Raw genomic sequence first — 17817 nt, forward strand, 5'->3', positions numbered from 1 at the left:
AAATGACAAAACAATAAATAAAAAATGATGTACTTCTGTCAGGTCCCACCCTGTGCCTGGGGGGATAACTGTTGAAAGCCTATGAGTAGGTGGTGCCTATCAATATTCATTCCTATATTCATTTGCAGAGGGAGCTCTGTTAAGGCAAAAACAAAAAAAACCCCAGAGAAGTCCCACTCTTCTTTTTAGTCTTCATTCACAATGGCGCTCAATATACCAGGTCTAATAATGATGATCATCTTCTACTTGATGGTGTTGGGAATTGGCATCTGGGCATCTGTAAAATCCAAGAAGATGGAGAACAACACACACAGTGGACAGATAGAAGTGTCTTTTTTGGCTAACCGAGGCGTCGGCTTGATAGTGGGAGTCTTCACAATGACAGGTGAATTTTGGTTTACTTATTTCAAATAGAGAGTATCCTCATTATTTTAATGCACCTGTATAACATTGAGTCTCAGTGTTATTACTACTGTTACTGTTACTACTGTTATTATGGTGTTATTACTGTTCTGTGCAGCAAGATTGATAGAAATTAGATCATTTTTAAATATTAAACATGCTCATTTTAATATTCTAACAATCATGTCATAAGAACACAGTATATACAGTAACACCACATTAATTACACAACCCTAACTATGCATATATGTGTATATTTTCTCCTGCAGCTACTTGGGTTGGAGGTGCCTTTATCATTGGTATTGCAGAGTTGGTTTATGATCCCACCAAGGGTCTAATCTGGGCTCTTATTCCTCTGCAAATGTCAATTTCCTTTCTCATCGGTAAGACTGACTTGAAAATATATTTGCTTTGTGTTTTCAACATTTTTAATAAGGTGTTTCTCTAATGGCCAGGGCCAGTCGGGCCATAGCCATGGGAGGGGATCTAACAAAGTCCCACCAACCAGACAACCCAGCAATTCCATAGGTGCAAAATGTGTGCCAAGTGGAGCATAGAAAAACCGGTCCATCCAACCTCACACAGTTGATATTTTGACAGATAACCTTTGAGATAGAAGGGGGCCAAACACTATCATCAGCGGAATTCGCAAGGAATGCGTCTATTGCCAGAGCGCATAAGCCGTTGAAGTTATTCTATACTCTCTTTGTATCAACTGACAGTGCTGAGAGGTGTTTCTCATCCCTCCATCATTTAAAGACATATCTGAGATCAATGATGACCCAGAAAAGAGTAAATAGTTTGATGTGTGCCCACACAGGGATTTTCTTGGACTTCATCCAGCACAATGATGGATGGAGACACTTCTTCGGCGTTGTGTGTGTGTGTGTGTGTTTGTGGAGGGGGGTGGTATTGAGGTATGCGTTCTGTGGTCCATGTGCAGTGGTGTAGTCTATGTAATACTTGAATACTGTATATACCATACAGTATGTCCACTGTAAATGTAACATTAAATTCACAATATCATATACTTTGTTTCAAGTAAAGGACATATTATCGATCCTTCGGGTGCACTCTACTGACTCTAGAAGCAGCTAGTAATAATTGTTTGGGTGCATGGATTCATATTTCCATGCACTAACATAATTCTGTTAGTCTTTCGATAAACAGCCTCTAAGACAGGAAACTGGTATATGGGTTATCATGAAACCAGTTGTGTCAGGAGGTCAAAGGAGGCAACACAAGCTTAAAGAAAGTTTGAAGAAAGACCCTGGTATGGCCAATGTAATGTTTTCAACATTTTTTATAACAATGCTAAACTTAGCATTTTTCCTTTTTCTTATTATCTTTTTTTGAAAATTATTTTAACTTAAGAAACCAAGTCAAAATTGCCAAAAATGTTCTCTTATGGTTTAAGTCCAATGATTTTTCAAGAATTGCTGTAGAATTACAAATTGTTGTATACATTTTCAAGGAAAACGTAGAAAACTAGATGTTTAACATTAAGATCAAGCTAAATAGATATAGATGGAACACTAATGGGGACTTTAAAAGTAGTTATGAGGAAAGTGGATTTTTCCTTTTTGGGGGGTTATATAAAGCTGAGTGTCATCAGCATAGCAGGGAAAGAAAGTCAGAATAATTTGACCAAGATGAAGCATGAGTAGGAAGAAACTCATAGTGCCAATATAGGTCCTATAGAGATCTCAAAGAAGCTGATAAAGATGAGAATTTCATCATATTAGTTAAAGACATGTTTGTAAGATAAGAGATAAGCTAGTCCAGGGTTGTACCAGTAGCGATTATATCGTGAGGGTGCATAATCACGATTACACCATTTACTGTATCAAAACCAGAGCTAAGATCCATAAAATTAAAATAGCATAGACACTCTGAAATGTAAAAACAATGATTACACAAGGGACACAAACTGGGACAACACTTGAACTAAAACTACCAACAATAACTGCTGTAATGTGGAGAAAGGGATGCTCTACTTCTTTAATGAAAAGTTTCTCTCTTTTTTCATTCTCTCAAAGGTGGACTGTTTTTTGCCAAGCCAATGAGGGAGAAAAACTACATTACTATGATGGATCCATTTCAAAGAAAGTATGGAAAAGCACTGACCGGGTTTCTTGCCATTATTCCAGTCATAGCTGAAGTTGTCTGGGTTCCTGGATTACTGATTTCCTTGGGTACAAATGTGCAAGCACACTCAAAAAACACATTTTCTTTCTGAGCCCACTATACAATTTCTCATTCATATTTTTGTTTGTTTATGTTTGAGTGTGCTATAGGAGTGACCATGAGTGTGGTTTTGGATCTGCCCTTCAGTATCTGCGTCTGGATCTCTGCAACTGTGGCCATCATCTACACTGTTCTTGGAGGTCTATATTCAGTTGCTTACACTGATGTAATTCAGATGTTGCTGGCGCTTCCAAGCTTGGTGAGTTTTACATGATGATATTTAAACACGAAAGCTGTGTCAAAAGAATAAAGAGGTGTTGTACGGATGCAAACATTGGCCTTGGTGTGTTGCAGGTGTAATCTATTTTACCTGAATTTTGCTTTCTTCATAGTGGCTATGTGTTCCTTTCGTTCTGGCAAGTGATTATACTGAGATCACTAAAACAGCCTCCAACCTCACATATCAGACCCCTTGGCTTGGCCGGCTTGAGTCTGATGAAGTCGGGAGATGGATTGATAATTTCCTAGGGATGGTAAGAGGAATGTCTGTAGCACACTGTGCTACAGCACCAGACCTACAACATTGATTTTCATGTATTAGAAGTCATATGAAACAGTTTGTATTAGCTGAAATTCCACGTACTACATTAACCTTATTGTAATAATTATTATTATGTTTTTTTTTTCTAAACTGTGTTAGATTGTCTTTGGTTTTATCACATATCAGCTTAATTATTGAGACATGGGAATGTGGCAACACTGATAGACATACGCAGTGTTGCCAGATAAGTAATAACAGGTTATAAACTAATTTCAATTGTAAATATATTATCTTAAACCATTTGTTATGTTCTGCAAAGAAAGATGAACATTAAAATTTGCAACAAAACTGTTTCCATTTTGCATGGTTGTCCACACATGTAATTTTGCAATGCAGTGTGCAATTACTATTGTTATCTAAATCATCCACTTTATTGTAAAGCCAGATACATGTCTTTTTTCTTCAGAGTTCTCTGATTAGACAATTACCTATGTTCCTAAAATGTAACGTAAATTGTGGATTGGTTTGTTTCACACATTTCATTTTCTAGAGTGTGGGAAATATGGCAATTCAGGATTTCCATCAAAGGACGCTCTCCTCCAGCTCCACGTCTACGGCCAGAATTGTCTGTTTCATAGCGGCGGGTTTGGTCATCATTGCTGGAATTCCTCCGGTGCTGATTGGAGCTGTTGCAGCGACAACAGGTAATCTGGACGGTTTACTTGTTGGGAATTTGTCTCTGCGTTTTGAGATGAATGTTGTTATGGTAGAAGTGGTCATGTTGGGCAGTGTCAGAGTGACAGATTAGAAAATGCTGCATTTTCTTTAGTCTGTTTTTTAATCTTTTTGTTTCAGACTGGAACTCCACTTCATATGGGTCTCCCTCTCCATATGAACGTGGGCAGGCAGCGGTGGTGTTGCCCATCATCCTTCAGCATTTTGCCCCAACCTTCATTTCTGCTTTTGGCATCGGCGCTATTGCTGCTGCAGTGATGTCATCTGCTGACTCTTATCTCTTGTCTGCAACCACCATCTTCACTACCAACATCTACCAGGCCATCAGGAGTCAGGTACAAAGAACAGCAGCATGGTAGTGCCCAAATTGTCATCAATAAGGGCTGCTTTGGAGGTAGATCTTATGGGTTTGGTTAACCCTGGGTGTAGATAAAGAACCTGATACTGGAGATATATCCACAGATATTTTATTGAGGCTGAAATAGCCACTTAATTCTTATATTCTCTCCTCTTTAGGCATCAGATAAAGAGCTGCAGTGGGTGATTCGTCTCTCCATAGTGGTTATAGGGCTTGTGGGAATATCTCTAACCTACCTGGACAACGGCATCATGGTGTTCTGGATCCTGGGTTCAGACCTCAGCTACACCATTTTATTGCCACAGCTGATCTGCGTCCTCTTCATTGAGGTTTCCAACGGTTATGGGGCAATCGCAGGCTACCTTGTGGCAGTGGTGATGAGAGTGTTGTGTGGGGAGCCGTTGTTTGGCCTCCCTGTCGTTCTGCATTTCCCAGGTTGCACTTTAGAGAATGGTGTTTACATCCAGCGCTTGCCTGTCAAAACCTTTTGCATGATCTCTGCTCTCATGTCCATTATGATATTTTCTTATGTGGCTTCACTTCTGTTTAACAAGGGGATCCTTCCTGAGAGATGGGATGTGTTCAAGGTGAAATTTCAGGGAGCACCAGCAAATGGCACCAGAGAGTGTGATGGTGATAAGACTGGTGAAAATGATGAAGCTACCTCTGCCTTTGAACCAATGCTGGAAATAAACTGCTAGGATTTTGGGTTTGTCTTTGTTGATGTAATTTTTGGGTTATTGGCACATTCATTCTTTCCTCTTGCCATCAAAAATATTTTTTTGAAACACAAGCACTTGCTGTCCTCAGATGGCCCCCATAGCCAACAATTTATAGACCCACCGCTTTTTGTTCATAGGTGAGGATTTGAATTGTCCTCTGTCATATCACTTGATTTGATCTCAGTTACTGTATGTGGGACTCTTTGTAATCTATGGTTCTTAATAATTGACTTTGACGAGGAAGAGAAAGAAAGAAAGGGAAAAAGAAGGGAACAAAAAAGAAAAAAGTTATGTCTCTCTGGGTGACGTCTTATGTTATGAAAGATTTCCTCTTGAATATCAAAAATGTAAAAAAAAAGAAAAAAGAAAAGAAACATTAAAAAAAATGAGCATAACACATATCATGTGTTGTGCTTTAAGGACTCTGTGTGTTGTGTTCTGTCACATCAGGCGTGCTGACTGATAATTAATGATCCCCTCCTCCCTGTGTTGAATTTGGTTCTTGTTGAAAAATTTCTCAGAGAAGCAACTTTGTTATACTAATGTGCTCCAGAGGGAAGACAACATCTGAGTCAGCCTTTATTTGGCTGAAGACAAGGTAATGGATCCTTTCTGAACAGAAATATGTCAAGGACAGTTATTTGTAAAAGATACAAGCGTGCAAGTTCACTGAATCAAGGACATGTCAGCATAACACTTGTGACCAGGATTTTCTCCAGCACTTACAGTACAAAATATGTTACCCCAGAAAATTAGCATCTGTAGTTCCTGATCTTGGACTTGATTTGGGTTTAAGTTGCTCTGGTTTCAGTCTTTATATCATTCAGTATTGCTTCTTTTTATCTTCTCCTAAAGGTTAAGGGGCAGGCAGCCACAATAGCCTCAACTGCCACTTACTGTTACATTGAATGTATCACAGATATTTTATTTGATGTTTGACTGCATTCATTCTCTTATTCCTTGTTTTTAAGCTCAGTATGTCTTGATAAACTGCATCTGGTTACTTGAATTTATCATCATCAGGAAGTACTCATTTATCTCTCTAGCTGGAAGCGTTGGAATTTATTCAATAAATATAAAAAACATGAATGCTTGTTTCTTTTTTATTACTTATAAGACCTCATAGTAGTAGCCTTTTGTCCAGAGGTTGTGATTAAAATCTTGGATGATTGAGGAACTGAGAAAAAGTGGGCCAAAGGCATCAAAGGCATGCTGTGTCAACCTCTGCTGGGAAACATTTGATATTTGGTTTATCTAGGCGGTGCCAATCTGTCATCCTGCTGTATGCCCAGACACAAAACATGCGGGCTCATTCAAAGACGCTTAATATAAAGACATAACTTTATATGTAACTGGAAAAATAAAGTGTAGTCACATTTTGTAGTTTTTAATCAACAATGACTCTCCATATTCCAGGTCTGATCATGATGGTCATCTTCTACTTGCTGGTGTTGGCAATTGGGATCTGGGCATCTGTAAAATCTAAGAAGATGGAGAAAAACACACACGGTGGACAGATAGAAGTGTCTTTTTTGGCTAACCGCAGGGTCGGCTTGTTAGTGGGAGTCTTCACGATGACAGGTGAGTTTTGGTTTTGTTTATTTCAATCTTGTGTTTTTCATTGACTGATATCTTGGATTTTTATTATATAAAGATATTTCAGTTAACTGGTAAATACACAAGTTTGACTATTAAACAATCATTTCATTAGTATTTTTAAAAATAATTTCTGACATCACAGCTGTTTCAACAAGTTTAAACTGTAGGCTGATGTGGGGTTTTTTTTTTTACCACAGCATGTTGAAGTTTTGAGTTTTGTAATTCCTGGCTTTGGAAAAAATAATTGTTTGTTTCTACATTATATTAATATTCATTCTTAACCCAAAGATGTTTTCTATCAGGGGAAAAAAAGACATCAAATCACACAAAATGTCCATTCATGTGAATACTGTATGTTTATTTCTTGCTTCAGCCACTTGGGTCGGAGGTGCCTTTATCATTGGTGTTGCAGAGTTGGTTTATGACCCCACCAAGGGACTAATCTGGGCTCTTATTCCTCTGCAAATGTCAGTTTCCTTTATAATTGGTAAGATCTTCTTTCAAAAATGGTATTCACATATAAAAAAGCATAGGAAGAGCATAAGAAAGTTTTTTTTTTCTTTCTCAAAATAAGATGTATTATGTCAAAAAGAACTTTTTAAAGCCCTTTATCACAGTGGAATGTCCCAATTTACTTAACCTTGACCTTTCTTATCAACAATTAGTCACCAAACATTGTGCAATATGTATACATGTATAACAAATGAAAATACAGAGAAACAAAACGAAACATGAGATGCAAAATAGCTGGAACACATAAAAATGAAGATATTCTGCTTCTGAAACCTCAAAACAAAGTACAAGACCATATACTAGTAATCCTTTCTCTCTCTTTTATAGGCGGGCTGTTCTTTGCAAAGCCAATGCGGGACAAAAATTACATCACTATGATGGATCCCTTTCAGAGAAAGTACGGAAAATCACTGTCTGGGCTTCTTGCCATTGTTCCATTTATAAGTGAAGTTATGTGGGTCCCTGTCACACTGACGTCCTTGGGTAAAGACAAAAACATGAACACTGTCACATTTTTCTCCAGAGCTGTTAAATAAATGTTAATAATGATAAACTTCATTCAGTGTACATATGTATACTTCCAACAGGGGTGACCGTTAGCATCTTTTCGGATCTGCCCTTAAGTCTTTGCATCTGGATCTCTGCGTCAGTTGCCATAATCTACACTGTTCTTGGAGGTCTCTATTCAGTTGCTTTCACTGATGTCGTCCAGCTGTCTCTAGTGTTTTGTAGTCTGGTGAGTTTTATACAATGAAACAAGCTTTTCCAACATACCAAATGTATCCCCTGGAAACCTTCTGTCACAAGCACACATTGTATTCTGGATGATTTATTTCAGGACTCTTCCTTTAAAATTTGACTGTATAATGGCTCTATAATCTTCTCTGTTTGCAGTGGCTCTGTGCCCCTTTTGTTCTGGCGAGTAACGTTTTTACTGACATCACTAAAACAGCATTCAACCACACATATCAAGCCCCCTGGCTCGGCCGGCTTGAATCTAATGAAGTGTGGAGATGGATTGATAATTTCCTCTCAATGGTAAGATGAAATAAGGGAAAATCATATAAAATTCATCATTTCCTTTGTGATAGGAAAGTAATGGAAAGTCAGTAATATTTGGAAATCAATTGATTGTTCTTTCTTTGTTTGCAGTCCAGGACAATCTGATATAATCTTGTCGGTTTTGTTTTCCCAGAGTGTCGGAAATTTGGCATTTCAGGATTTCCATCAAAGGACACTTTCCTCAAGCTCCACATCAACAGCCAGAATGATCTGTTTCATTGCAGCAGGTGTTGTCATTGTTCTTGGAATTCCACCAGTGTTGATTGGCGCCATTGCAGCTTCAACAGGTATACTTTACAGGTTGGGGGGTTAGGGGGTGAGATTGGGGTGAGCCAAACAACTTAAACCACTTGAAAAACATCTACAGCAGTTTCCTCTACGTTTCAGATTGGAATTTGACCTCATATGGATCTCCCTCTCCATTTGAGCGAGGGGAGGTAGCGATGGTATTGCCCATCACCCTTCTGCATCTTACCCCAACTGCCATTTTTGTCGTTGGCATGGGAGCTATTGCTGGTGCGGCAATGTCGTCTACTGACTCTTGCCTGTTGGCAGCAACCTCCATCTTCACCACCAACATCTACAAGATCATCAGACATCAGGTGCAAAGAAAAGGCAGCAAAAATACCTCTGAATGGACAGTAGCGAACTAACACTTACACAAAGACAGCTGTTAGCTAGGTCTATGACCTCCTTAAAGCAATAGTTCCACATTTTACTAATTTACCTTCTTGTCAAGAGTTAGACACAGCCAGCAGCTGATTAGCTTAGCTTAGCTTAGCATGAAGACTGAGAATGGGGGAAAACATCTAGCTTGGCTCTGCCTATCAGCACTTGAAAGCTTGCTAATTAACATGTTATATCTTTTTTATGTAATCAGTGCAAAAACATAAATGTAGAAACAAGAAGTTGCAATTTCACAGGGGGTTATGAGATGGACAGTTTCTCGGCCGGGAGCAGGAACTTCATGGAGTGTAATGAAGTTGCCAAGCAAACCACCATGAAAGAAAGACTTGAGGAAGTACTGCTCCACTCAAGAAATAGTCTGACACATAACCCCTGTAAAACTGAAGCTTGGCTTGTTACGTGGATTTGGTTACCTTCAGACAGAAACAGGCTAGCTGTTTCCTCCAGTTTACTGTCTTTATGCTGAGCTAAGCTAATCTGCTGTCTTTAGCCGAGTATTTACCGCACAAATAGTTGAGTGGTATCAATCTTCTCTTCTAACTCTTGTCAAGAAAGCAAATATGCATGTTTTAGTCATTATATAGCCCCCAAAATTAGTTCTTTTGCTAAGGTTATTGATGTTTAATTCAGCCAACTAATTCTGGTTGTATGGTAATGAAAATTTACTCTTTTCTCTAGGCATCAGAAAGAGAGTTGCAGTGGGTCATTCGCCTCTCTGTGGTGGTTGTAGGGGTTGTTGGGACCTCCCTCACCTACCTGGACAACAGCATCATGGCATTTTGGATCCTGAGCGCAGACTTGACTTATACCATAATGCTCCCCCAACTGATCTGCATCCTCTTCGTCAGGGTCTCCAATGGTTATGGAGCTATTACAGGCTATATTGTTGCTTTTGTGATGAGAGTGTTGTGTGGAGAACCGGTGTTCAGTCTTCCCGTCATTCTGCATTTCCCGGGGTGCACTTTGGAGGACGGTGTCTATATTCAGCACTGGCCTTTTAAGACCATTTGCATGCTGTCTTCTCTGGTCTCCATTTTGATGTTTTCTTATTTGGCTTTACTCTTGTTTAACAAAGGGATCCTCCCTGAGAGATGGGACGTGTTCAAGGTGAAATCCCAGGGAGTACCAAAACCAGCAGATGGTGCCAGAGAGTGTGATGGTGATAAGACTGATGTTCAAAATGAAAAGGAACCAATGCTTGATACAAGATGCTAATTTTGTGTTTATCTCATTTATGTCTTAATTTGTTTATGTAACAAAGATACTAATGACATAACATAGATATTAATGGCCTTCATGATAAAGCTCAAAGACATAGCTATTGGTCTTGTTCTAAATTTCTATCTCTTCAGCACTTCTGCTTCCAAAAATGTAAGTGTTAATGAAGCACATGATGCATGCACAATAGTTCTGATTGATTTGTAAATTATTTTTACTGTTGTGTAAAATAAAGTACATAAATATCCCGAGATCTCATTAATTTTTTTCAGATTGCCTTGAGACACAGAAAACCTCAGAGTGGACACGAGCAGAGATTTAGCTTTGCCAAACTGACAAATAACCTTTTAATTAGGAGTATGATGCACAGTTTATTATGTGCTACAAACCATACAATGTTGGATTTAGTATATAAATTTGTTCTGTAAGCACTGACATACTTGCACATAATACATTGGAATAATTACACAAAGGATAATATAAGATCATGATCATGATCAAGAGTGAGGGGGGGGGGGGCCTTGTCCTCGTCCCCCGGTCTGTATGCAGGGGGTTATGCAGCAAAAAGTCCTGCACAGCTGAAGTTTTACTGACGAATGAAAGTGCTAACAACTTTTTAAAAATGTTGGAAGTCTCTTACAATCGCATGTTTGTTGTTTATTATGTTCTCTCATTACTAATAAACAAAGCCACCGCCTGCGTATCGGGATAAAATGCAAAATTCTCAAATGACACTCAGTGTCTACATACTGTTGTAGACTGCTGTGATACTTATATATATACTCTTATACTTTATATGCACTCTTATATTTAGATACATGTATATATACATGTATATTGTATATATGTATATTTACGTGGTGTGGGGTGTTGCCCACCTTGTGGAGACTTTCTGACTTTGTTGAAGTTGTGGGTTCAACCTGAGCCAATCAGCCATGTCAAGCTTTAGCTCACTGTGTTTGACAGCAACATAGAAGTTTTAAAGTTGTGGGTTCAATCCTGACTTGATCAATCACTTTTTAAAGTTAGCAGCTGGTTTGACCCCTGAGCGTAACTGTTTTAAAATATGCTTTAAAGGTTTTAAGGTTCAAGCCAGAGCTGCTTGGAGATTTTTCAAATCCAGTATCTTGAGGTATGACTGTTCTGGTCCAGTAGCTCAGCCTGTTTGGCCGCTGTTTGAAGTCTTTAAAGTTGTGGGTTCAAACCTCAATCAGTCAGACACAAAATACACCACTGAAGACTGACGACATTCAGTGTTTCCATTTGTTAACTTTTTAAAACCAGTATCTTGATTAAAGACAGAAATGTTCTGACAAAACATTGCACACTGCTGAAGGTGGAACAGCTCTGATAAAAACTGGAAAATGGATTTCAACTTGTGCTTCAGGAGAACCGTTTCTTAATCATACTTTCTTTGGCATGATGCATTTTGAATTAATTGAGGTAGCATTTTCCAGGAGTGATGGCTGGGTAACTTCACTGGCTGAGTGGTTATGTAAGAGAGCTGATGGTGTCAAGGTCACTGGTTCAATCCCCAACTAATCCTAACAAAGCAAATGATGTGTGTGAACACACACAAGCTGTACAGCCCTTGGTTACAAAAAACTTATTTTCATGAAATGTTCAGTGTAACGTCAGGGGTGCAAGAACAAGATGTGTATGAGATAAACAATAACCTTGACAACCTGAAGGATAGCTCAATAGGATGAGTAACAGGTGATATGCACCTGAACATGTGGTTGTTGGTTCAATCCCCACTGAGGGATAAAGAACTTCTTGGTTGCTCTGTCTGTAATGTTGGTTTACAAAGTATTGATATTGGCTCCAACCAAATACAGAGTACATATATCTAAGTATAAGAGTGCATATAAAGTATAAGAGTACGTATATAAGTATCACAGCAGTCTACAACAGTATGTAGACGCAGAGTGTCATTTGAGAATTTTGCATTTTACCCCGATAGGAAGGCGGTGGTTTTGTGTATTAATAAAGACAGAACATAATACGTAACAAACATGCGATGGCAAGAGACTTCCAACATTTTTAAAAACTTGTTCGCACTTTCATGCATCAGTAAAACTTCAGCTGGACGGGACTTCCTCTTTCATAACCCCCTGCATACAGACCTGCGGAACACTGGGGGAGGACAAGGCCCCCCCCCTTACCCACCCATGTGGGACACAGTTTTTTTGCTCCAGTTACTGATGAAGGAGAGGGATCGAACCAGCCACCTCACGTCCGCAGACGTATCTGAGATCTGTGTTGACGAAGCCGTCACTCCACCAGGTCCCCTTCACACTCAGACCTCTTCTCTGAGTGCTTTTAAACCTCTCCTCTGAGTGATGACGTTCAAAAGTCACTGACCGACCCGAGATTCGAACCCATTACCTTAAAACTTCAATGGAAGCTGCCTAACACAGTGAGCCACAGGTTCTCTCAGTACTCACCACTTCATCAGAGGTTTTCAATCTCCCGTAGTGTGTCTGACTTTTAAAAACTTACCTGCCAGTGTCAGGATTGAACCCATAACCTTTAAACTTTAAAGAAATTGCCTAAAACCTTGAGTTAAAGAAACAGATGGTTGAAGTGTTTTCATGAGAGCTGTTCAACCTTTAGCTGTGTGGCTGACTTGAAAAAGCTAGATAACAGACTGAGGATTGAACCCACAAATTCAAAACCTTCCACCAGCTGCCAACAGGTTGAGCTACTGGACCAGGACAACCATGACTCATGATATTGGCTTTAAAAAATCTCCAGGCAGCTCTGGCTTGAACCTTAAAACCTTTAAGTCGCATAATTTAACACAGTGAGACTCAAGGGTCAATCCTTTACCAAGGGTTTTCAATCTTAAATACAGCTGCTAAGTTTAAAAAGTGATTGATCAAGTCAGGATTGAACCCACAACTTTAAAACTTCAATGTTGCTGTCAAACACAGTGAGCTAAAGCTTGACATGGCTGATTGGCTCAGGTTGAACCCACAACTTCAACAAAGTCAGAAAGGCCGTCACTCCACCAGGTCTCCTTTGCACTCACAGCTCTTCTCTGAGCGCTTTTAAACCTTTCCACTCAGTCATCACCCTCAAAATTCACTGAGTCAGGATCGAACCTACAACCTTAAAACTTCAATGTAGATGCCTGACACAGTGAGCCACAAGATGAGATGGAATCCACCAGTCTTCTTCCAAGGTTTTCAATCTCCAGCAGTGTGTCTGATTTTAAAATGTCTCAGGATTGAACCGACGACCCTAAACCTTGAATACAGAAGATAAACACAGTGAACTACAGTTTTATACAAAAAAAAGCTTTTCAATCATCAGTGATGTGGCTCACATTCACAATTGACTAACAAACTGTCTAACATAGTGCAGCACTGGGTCAGATGGTATCAAGGTGTCATTAAATGTTTTCAATCATATCTCGTGTCTGACTTTTAAGAAGTATGACTGATTCAGGATTGAACCCACAACTTCAAAACCTTTAAACAGCTGCCAAACAGACTGAGCTACAGGACCAGACACTCACACCTCAAAATACTGGCTTTGAAAAATCTCCAAGCATCTTTAAAACCTTTGAGTAGCATATTTTAAAGGCTTAAGGAATTTAGTGGCTTTCACTCATGAAAGTCACTTTAATTGAAATGTAGTCATTGATTTAGCATCACACTGAGTTTCACAGGGTCAAAAATAACCCATTTCAAGAATTGTATTGTATTGTACTGCCTGCGTGGTGAAAACAATATCTAGTTTTGTAGTGGTGGGTGGTTGAAATGGCCTAAAGGTTAAAGAAACCCCCCTAACCCACCCATGTGGGAAGCATTAGAGTTTGCCTCAGTTACTCAGTGCCTCAGGAGGAGAGGGAATCGAGCAGATGGTTTCCACGAGTCATCAGAGGTTTTCAATCTTCTGCAGTGACAGACTCAAGAAAACTGTAGTGCAGAGGTTAAACACATAGAACTACACTGAGTTTTGTTCCAACCACAAGCTTTTGTCAGAGCTTCTCAATCGTCAGTGCTGTGGCTCACTTTCAAAATTTACCGACAAATACAGGCTTGAACCCACAACCTCAAAAACATGACATAATTTTTGAAGTATCACTATTTTATGAACTAGTGGGCCACCAGTGACATATTTGTTGGGTTTTCAAATGCTGGCATCTTTCAAAGAACAGAAATTAATCCATCAAGTAGGCATAGAATTATGATGTTAACACAGTATTAGACCTTAATTATGGCATCCTTTTCTCGTATGTACATGAATATGATCTGAAAAACAAAATATAAATTGGAGGGGAATAGTGCTTGAACCCACATAAAACAAACAAAGTAACTGGCACTTCATGCAGCCATCTTGTGTCGCACTGCTGTCATGAAAGAACTGAGGCGTCTGGAAAATACTTGTTCACAGATGGCAAAGGAGCTGGTGCAGAGGAGACGGATGTACAGTATGTTCAATGTGTGAAGACTGTCAAGATGCAGCATTCAAAGTTGGCCCCCACCCTCCCTGGCTTGGCCAAAGCTAGCAGCGATGGTCGAGCGAGCTAGAGAAAGTCGTGTATCAGATAAATAAAATGTTCTCCCTTTCTCATACATGTCACATCTTACAGCCCATTGTTTGCCATATTCTACAGAATGAGAATGTTCGGAGGCTAATAGTGTCACAAGTAATACAGAAAACCACCTGCTCTCTACATAAAGTTTGAATTTACTGAGAAGCAAAGAGAAAAATGATTAAATTGAGTGGTTTAGAAGTGAAACCCTCCTCTGAGATCTGGCATGGACATAATAAAATGCTAAATAGCAGCTGATGTTTTTGTTGCAGTGGCCAACAATATTCATGACAAATTAACAATCAAGTCAAATATTCAAATTTATTCTTAAAATTTATTTCCAAAACATGAACTTACACGTTAGTACAGTCTTCTTCCAATTACCCCTGGTCTGTTTACACTGTTAGTACCTGTAATCATGGGGTACAGACAGACAGATGGAAGCAGTTTACAGTATATTTGGAATGATGAAATGCCAGAAGGATTCACGCACAGAGTGATGGCAGCAGTCGCAAGTAGTCCAGGGACTGATTCCCAAACATTTGAACAATTTTATTGTCAAATATAAATATAGAAAAAGATGATGGACAGCAATATTTTCTCATCAGTCTTGTCTGGCTCAGTTCACCTGGAATTAATTAAATCTTCTTTCTCCCCTCGAACAGTTCAGTTTCCCACTAACATACCTCAGCTGTAAGATCCACACAGAAGATCTTATAGGTAAGCATGCTATGGGGTGAACTCATTTCTTCTTCTTGTCCTGCGTGCTGGTGAACCACTGGTCCAGCAGCTTCTTGCTGTAGTAGATCTGCCAGCCGTGCACCTGCACAGAGATGACGATCACCAGGTACATGACGGATACGGCCGAGAAGCCGAAGATAAAGCGGTAGGCTTTGCCGTGCCGAATGAGCTGCTGAGCCACGGGGAACATCTCCATGCAGCCGTAAATCAGTGGAGCCACGGAGAAAAGCCCGGCGCTGATCATGGAGATGACCAGGTAGCTGATGTTGTTGCGAGGCAAGGCCAAGAAGCTGAAGACGGTGGGAATTATGCTCAGGAGGTAGGGGTACTCCCACTGGTACGGGGTGGCTACTACCTTGTGGGACACGAGGCTCAACTGGGTCACTATCACCTGAGAAATGATAGACAACACAGAATATTACAACTAGCTCAACTCTGACAACTGTCAGTCAATAAAAACTTTTTTTTTTAAGGTTTGTGCCAGTTTGCAAAAGTTTGCCATTACCTGAGCTGCCATCAGCACCCAGATCAGCAGATGGACGATGTTGAGTTTACGGATTTCAGACTTCAAGGCAACGCTGTGCACAATGAGACAGGATTAATGATTAATTCAACATGTCAATACACTTAAAAATTCTGCTGTTTTAACGGCTCTGATCTGCTCAAAATACTAAATGCAGCAGTGTGGCTTCAACTCTTAAACATCACAAATTATTACCTACTTATTACTGAATCAAATTATAGTTTAATTATAGTTTTTGTTTAGAGGGTGATTAAAAAGATTAAAGAAGATTAGAAACCAACCTCATCTGGTAGTGAGAGGCAACCCGCTCTCGGTGCTGAAAGTCACTGCCATCCGTGCCTGTTGCTCTCGGTCCTGCTCGAGAAGCCATCGTGAATATCTGAAAGCAAAACATGTCAAATATGATTAAAATAAGAGTCAAAAAACTAGATCTCAGTGGGAGGTGTTTAATTTTTGGGAGATGCTGGCACCTCTATCATAACTGAACTTTCAAAAATGATGATTTTCTTGGAACTATACTAGCAACTAATGATTATTTTCATTATCAATTAATCTGTCAGTTAATTTCTTGATTAATTGATTTGTTGTTTGGTCTATGGTTCATACTGACCATTAAAATATCCCCTTCAAATGTGCTCTCAATGTAAGTTATAGGGGCTAAAATCCACAGGGCGTCCACACAAATGCATTTAAAAGTTGATGTGAAGCTTATATGAGGCTTCAGCAGTCTGAGTTAGTCATATCAAGTGGATATCTGCCAAATTTACAACTGCTGTCTGTTTCCTCGGACAGTGTTTCCTGCATGAAGTATAGTAACAAAAAGAGGAACTTCGGCTCTAAAAAGACTAATGTTGAAAAATATCCGCTTGATTTGACTCATTTGAACGGCTGAAGCTTCATATTAGCTTTACGTGAACTTTTAATTACATTTTTGCACAGTATGAACAGTCAGTATGAACAGGAGGAATGATTACAGCAAGAAAAATCTGTTTCAATGTTCATTTTGGCTCCTGACTGTTGTTTTAAGAAAGACTTGAAACTGTGAAACACAAACTACACATAAGTCAACAGCTGTCTAATCACAGCTGGAGCAGCACTGTTATTGCACTGCACTGTATTGTATTTCTGTTTTATTGGAGGTGGAGAAGCTTAACGAACACACATTATCCAAACCAAAAAGTCGGACCTCTTTGGTGAATCGTTTCCTACTGTAAGAGTGTTTGAGAATACTTCTAATGAAGCACAAATCACACCTTTCCGTGACTTGTACTATGTCTGTGAGTGAGACAGTCGCTGACGGAGCTGGTCAGTTGCTAACATGGCTAAGTTAGGTCAGGAAACATTAAACACGTCAGTCCAAATATATCTCCAGAAGCTCGGGTACCTCATATCTCATTATGTATGTAGGCAGGTTCACTTAAATTGCTCACAAACGGCAGAAAGGCAGCAGAGCTAAGTTACCAAGCTAATAGTGGCTACTTGCTACCTGTGTAGGTCATACAGATGAGATAACTTGTCTTCTTCGTTTCCAAACTTCCTCGTAGGAAATTAAATAAAAGGTTAATCATAGCACTTACTTTTTATCTGCAGCTGGTGTTCATAAGAAGCCTTAAAATATAAATATGCTAGCTAACACAAACTGTGCAGCTAGCTGGACTACATCCATGGAATGGAGGATGACGTTACAAGCTGTGATTGGTCAGACGCTCTTCTTCTTCTTCTGTTGGTGTTTTTTTGTTGCTTATAAGCTCATTATCCCCACCTTGTGGATTGAAGTGTGGGTCAGGATGGTTTCTGTAATACTACATTAAATTCTCCTACTAAGTCCTGTGTTTTCTGAAAACAGAAAGAAAGAAAATAGCCCCAGATCACCTGAAATCCTCTGCAACATTTCTTTCAAACCAAGTGTCATGTGATTCCTTTGTGTCTCTAAATATCTGTCTCTCTTGCTGATATCTAGGACAGTCTAAAATACCTACAGCC

At 39.4% G+C, this 17817-nt stretch overlaps 3 protein-coding genes across 4 annotated transcripts; 2 read left to right on the plus strand and 1 right to left on the minus strand.

Annotated features, from left to right (window-relative positions):
- Window positions 1–201: 201 nt before the first annotated feature.
- Window positions 202–6110, plus strand: LOC121892189 (high affinity choline transporter 1-like). 2 transcript variants are annotated; one of them, XM_042405078.1, is made up of 8 exons: window positions 202–385; window positions 672–785; window positions 2442–2597; window positions 2700–2848; window positions 2982–3122; window positions 3681–3834; window positions 3986–4200; window positions 4382–6110. In XM_042405078.1, exons 1-8 carry the CDS (start codon window positions 202–204, stop codon window positions 4922–4924), a joined length of 1656 nt encoding a protein of 551 aa, XP_042261012.1. In that variant the 3' UTR covers window positions 4925–6110. The 2 variants fall into 2 exon arrangements, with proteins under 2 accessions (XP_042261012.1, XP_042261013.1); XM_042405079.1 differs by lacking the exons at window positions 202–385; window positions 672–785 and adding an exon at window positions 2171–2211.
- A 128-nt stretch (window positions 6111–6238) lies between these two features.
- On the plus strand, window positions 6239–10275 carry LOC121892190 (high-affinity choline transporter 1-like). Its single transcript, XM_042405080.1, has 8 exons — window positions 6239–6526; window positions 6918–7031; window positions 7385–7540; window positions 7645–7793; window positions 7952–8095; window positions 8253–8406; window positions 8507–8721; window positions 9485–10275. Exons 1-8 carry the CDS (start codon window positions 6343–6345, stop codon window positions 10019–10021), a joined length of 1653 nt encoding a protein of 550 aa, XP_042261014.1. The 5' UTR covers window positions 6239–6342; the 3' UTR covers window positions 10022–10275.
- Window positions 10276–14877: 4602 nt separating this feature from the next.
- Window positions 14878–17544, minus strand: LOC121892361 (protein jagunal homolog 1-B). Its single transcript, XM_042405381.1, has 4 exons — window positions 17412–17544; window positions 16116–16213; window positions 15817–15889; window positions 14878–15702 (listed from the first exon to the last, which is right to left on the minus strand). The coding sequence occupies exons 2-4, from the start codon at window positions 16202–16204 to the stop codon at window positions 15313–15315; spliced, it is 552 nt and encodes a 183-aa protein (XP_042261315.1). The 5' UTR covers window positions 16205–16213; window positions 17412–17544; the 3' UTR covers window positions 14878–15312.
- Window positions 17545–17817: the final 273 nt, after the last annotated feature.

Source organism: Thunnus maccoyii, chromosome 24 (assembly GCF_910596095.1).
Source record: "Thunnus maccoyii chromosome 24, fThuMac1.1, whole genome shotgun sequence".
NCBI lineage: Eukaryota > Metazoa > Chordata > Actinopteri > Scombriformes > Scombridae > Thunnus > Thunnus maccoyii.

Bases quoted from the DNA above. Each gene is read 5' to 3' on its own strand.
- LOC121892189 (XM_042405078.1), top strand. From the start codon at position 202: ATGGCGCTCAATATACCAGGTCTAATAATGATGATCATCTTCTACTTG. The intron at 786-2,441 runs GTAAGACTGACT...ATTCTCTCAAAG, and splicing joins GTCAATTTCCTTTCTCATCG to GTGGACTGTTTTTTGCCAAG. The intron at 2,598-2,699 runs GTACAAATGTGC...AGTGTGCTATAG, and splicing joins TGGATTACTGATTTCCTTGG to GAGTGACCATGAGTGTGGTT.
- LOC121892190 (XM_042405080.1), top strand. From the start codon at position 6,343: ATGACTCTCCATATTCCAGGTCTGATCATGATGGTCATCTTCTACTTG. The intron at 6,527-6,917 runs GTGAGTTTTGGT...TTCTTGCTTCAG, and splicing joins GGGAGTCTTCACGATGACAG to CCACTTGGGTCGGAGGTGCC. The intron at 7,541-7,644 runs GTAAAGACAAAA...TACTTCCAACAG, and splicing joins TGTCACACTGACGTCCTTGG to GGGTGACCGTTAGCATCTTT.
- LOC121892361 (XM_042405381.1), bottom strand. From the start codon at position 16,204: ATGGCTTCTCGAGCAGGACCGAGAGCAACAGGCACGGATGGCAGTGAC. The intron at 15,890-16,115 runs GTTGGTTTCTAA...CATTGTGCACAG, and splicing joins GCCTCTCACTACCAGATGAG to CGTTGCCTTGAAGTCTGAAA. The intron at 15,703-15,816 runs GTAATGGCAAAC...ATCATTTCTCAG, and splicing joins GGGTGCTGATGGCAGCTCAG to GTGATAGTGACCCAGTTGAG.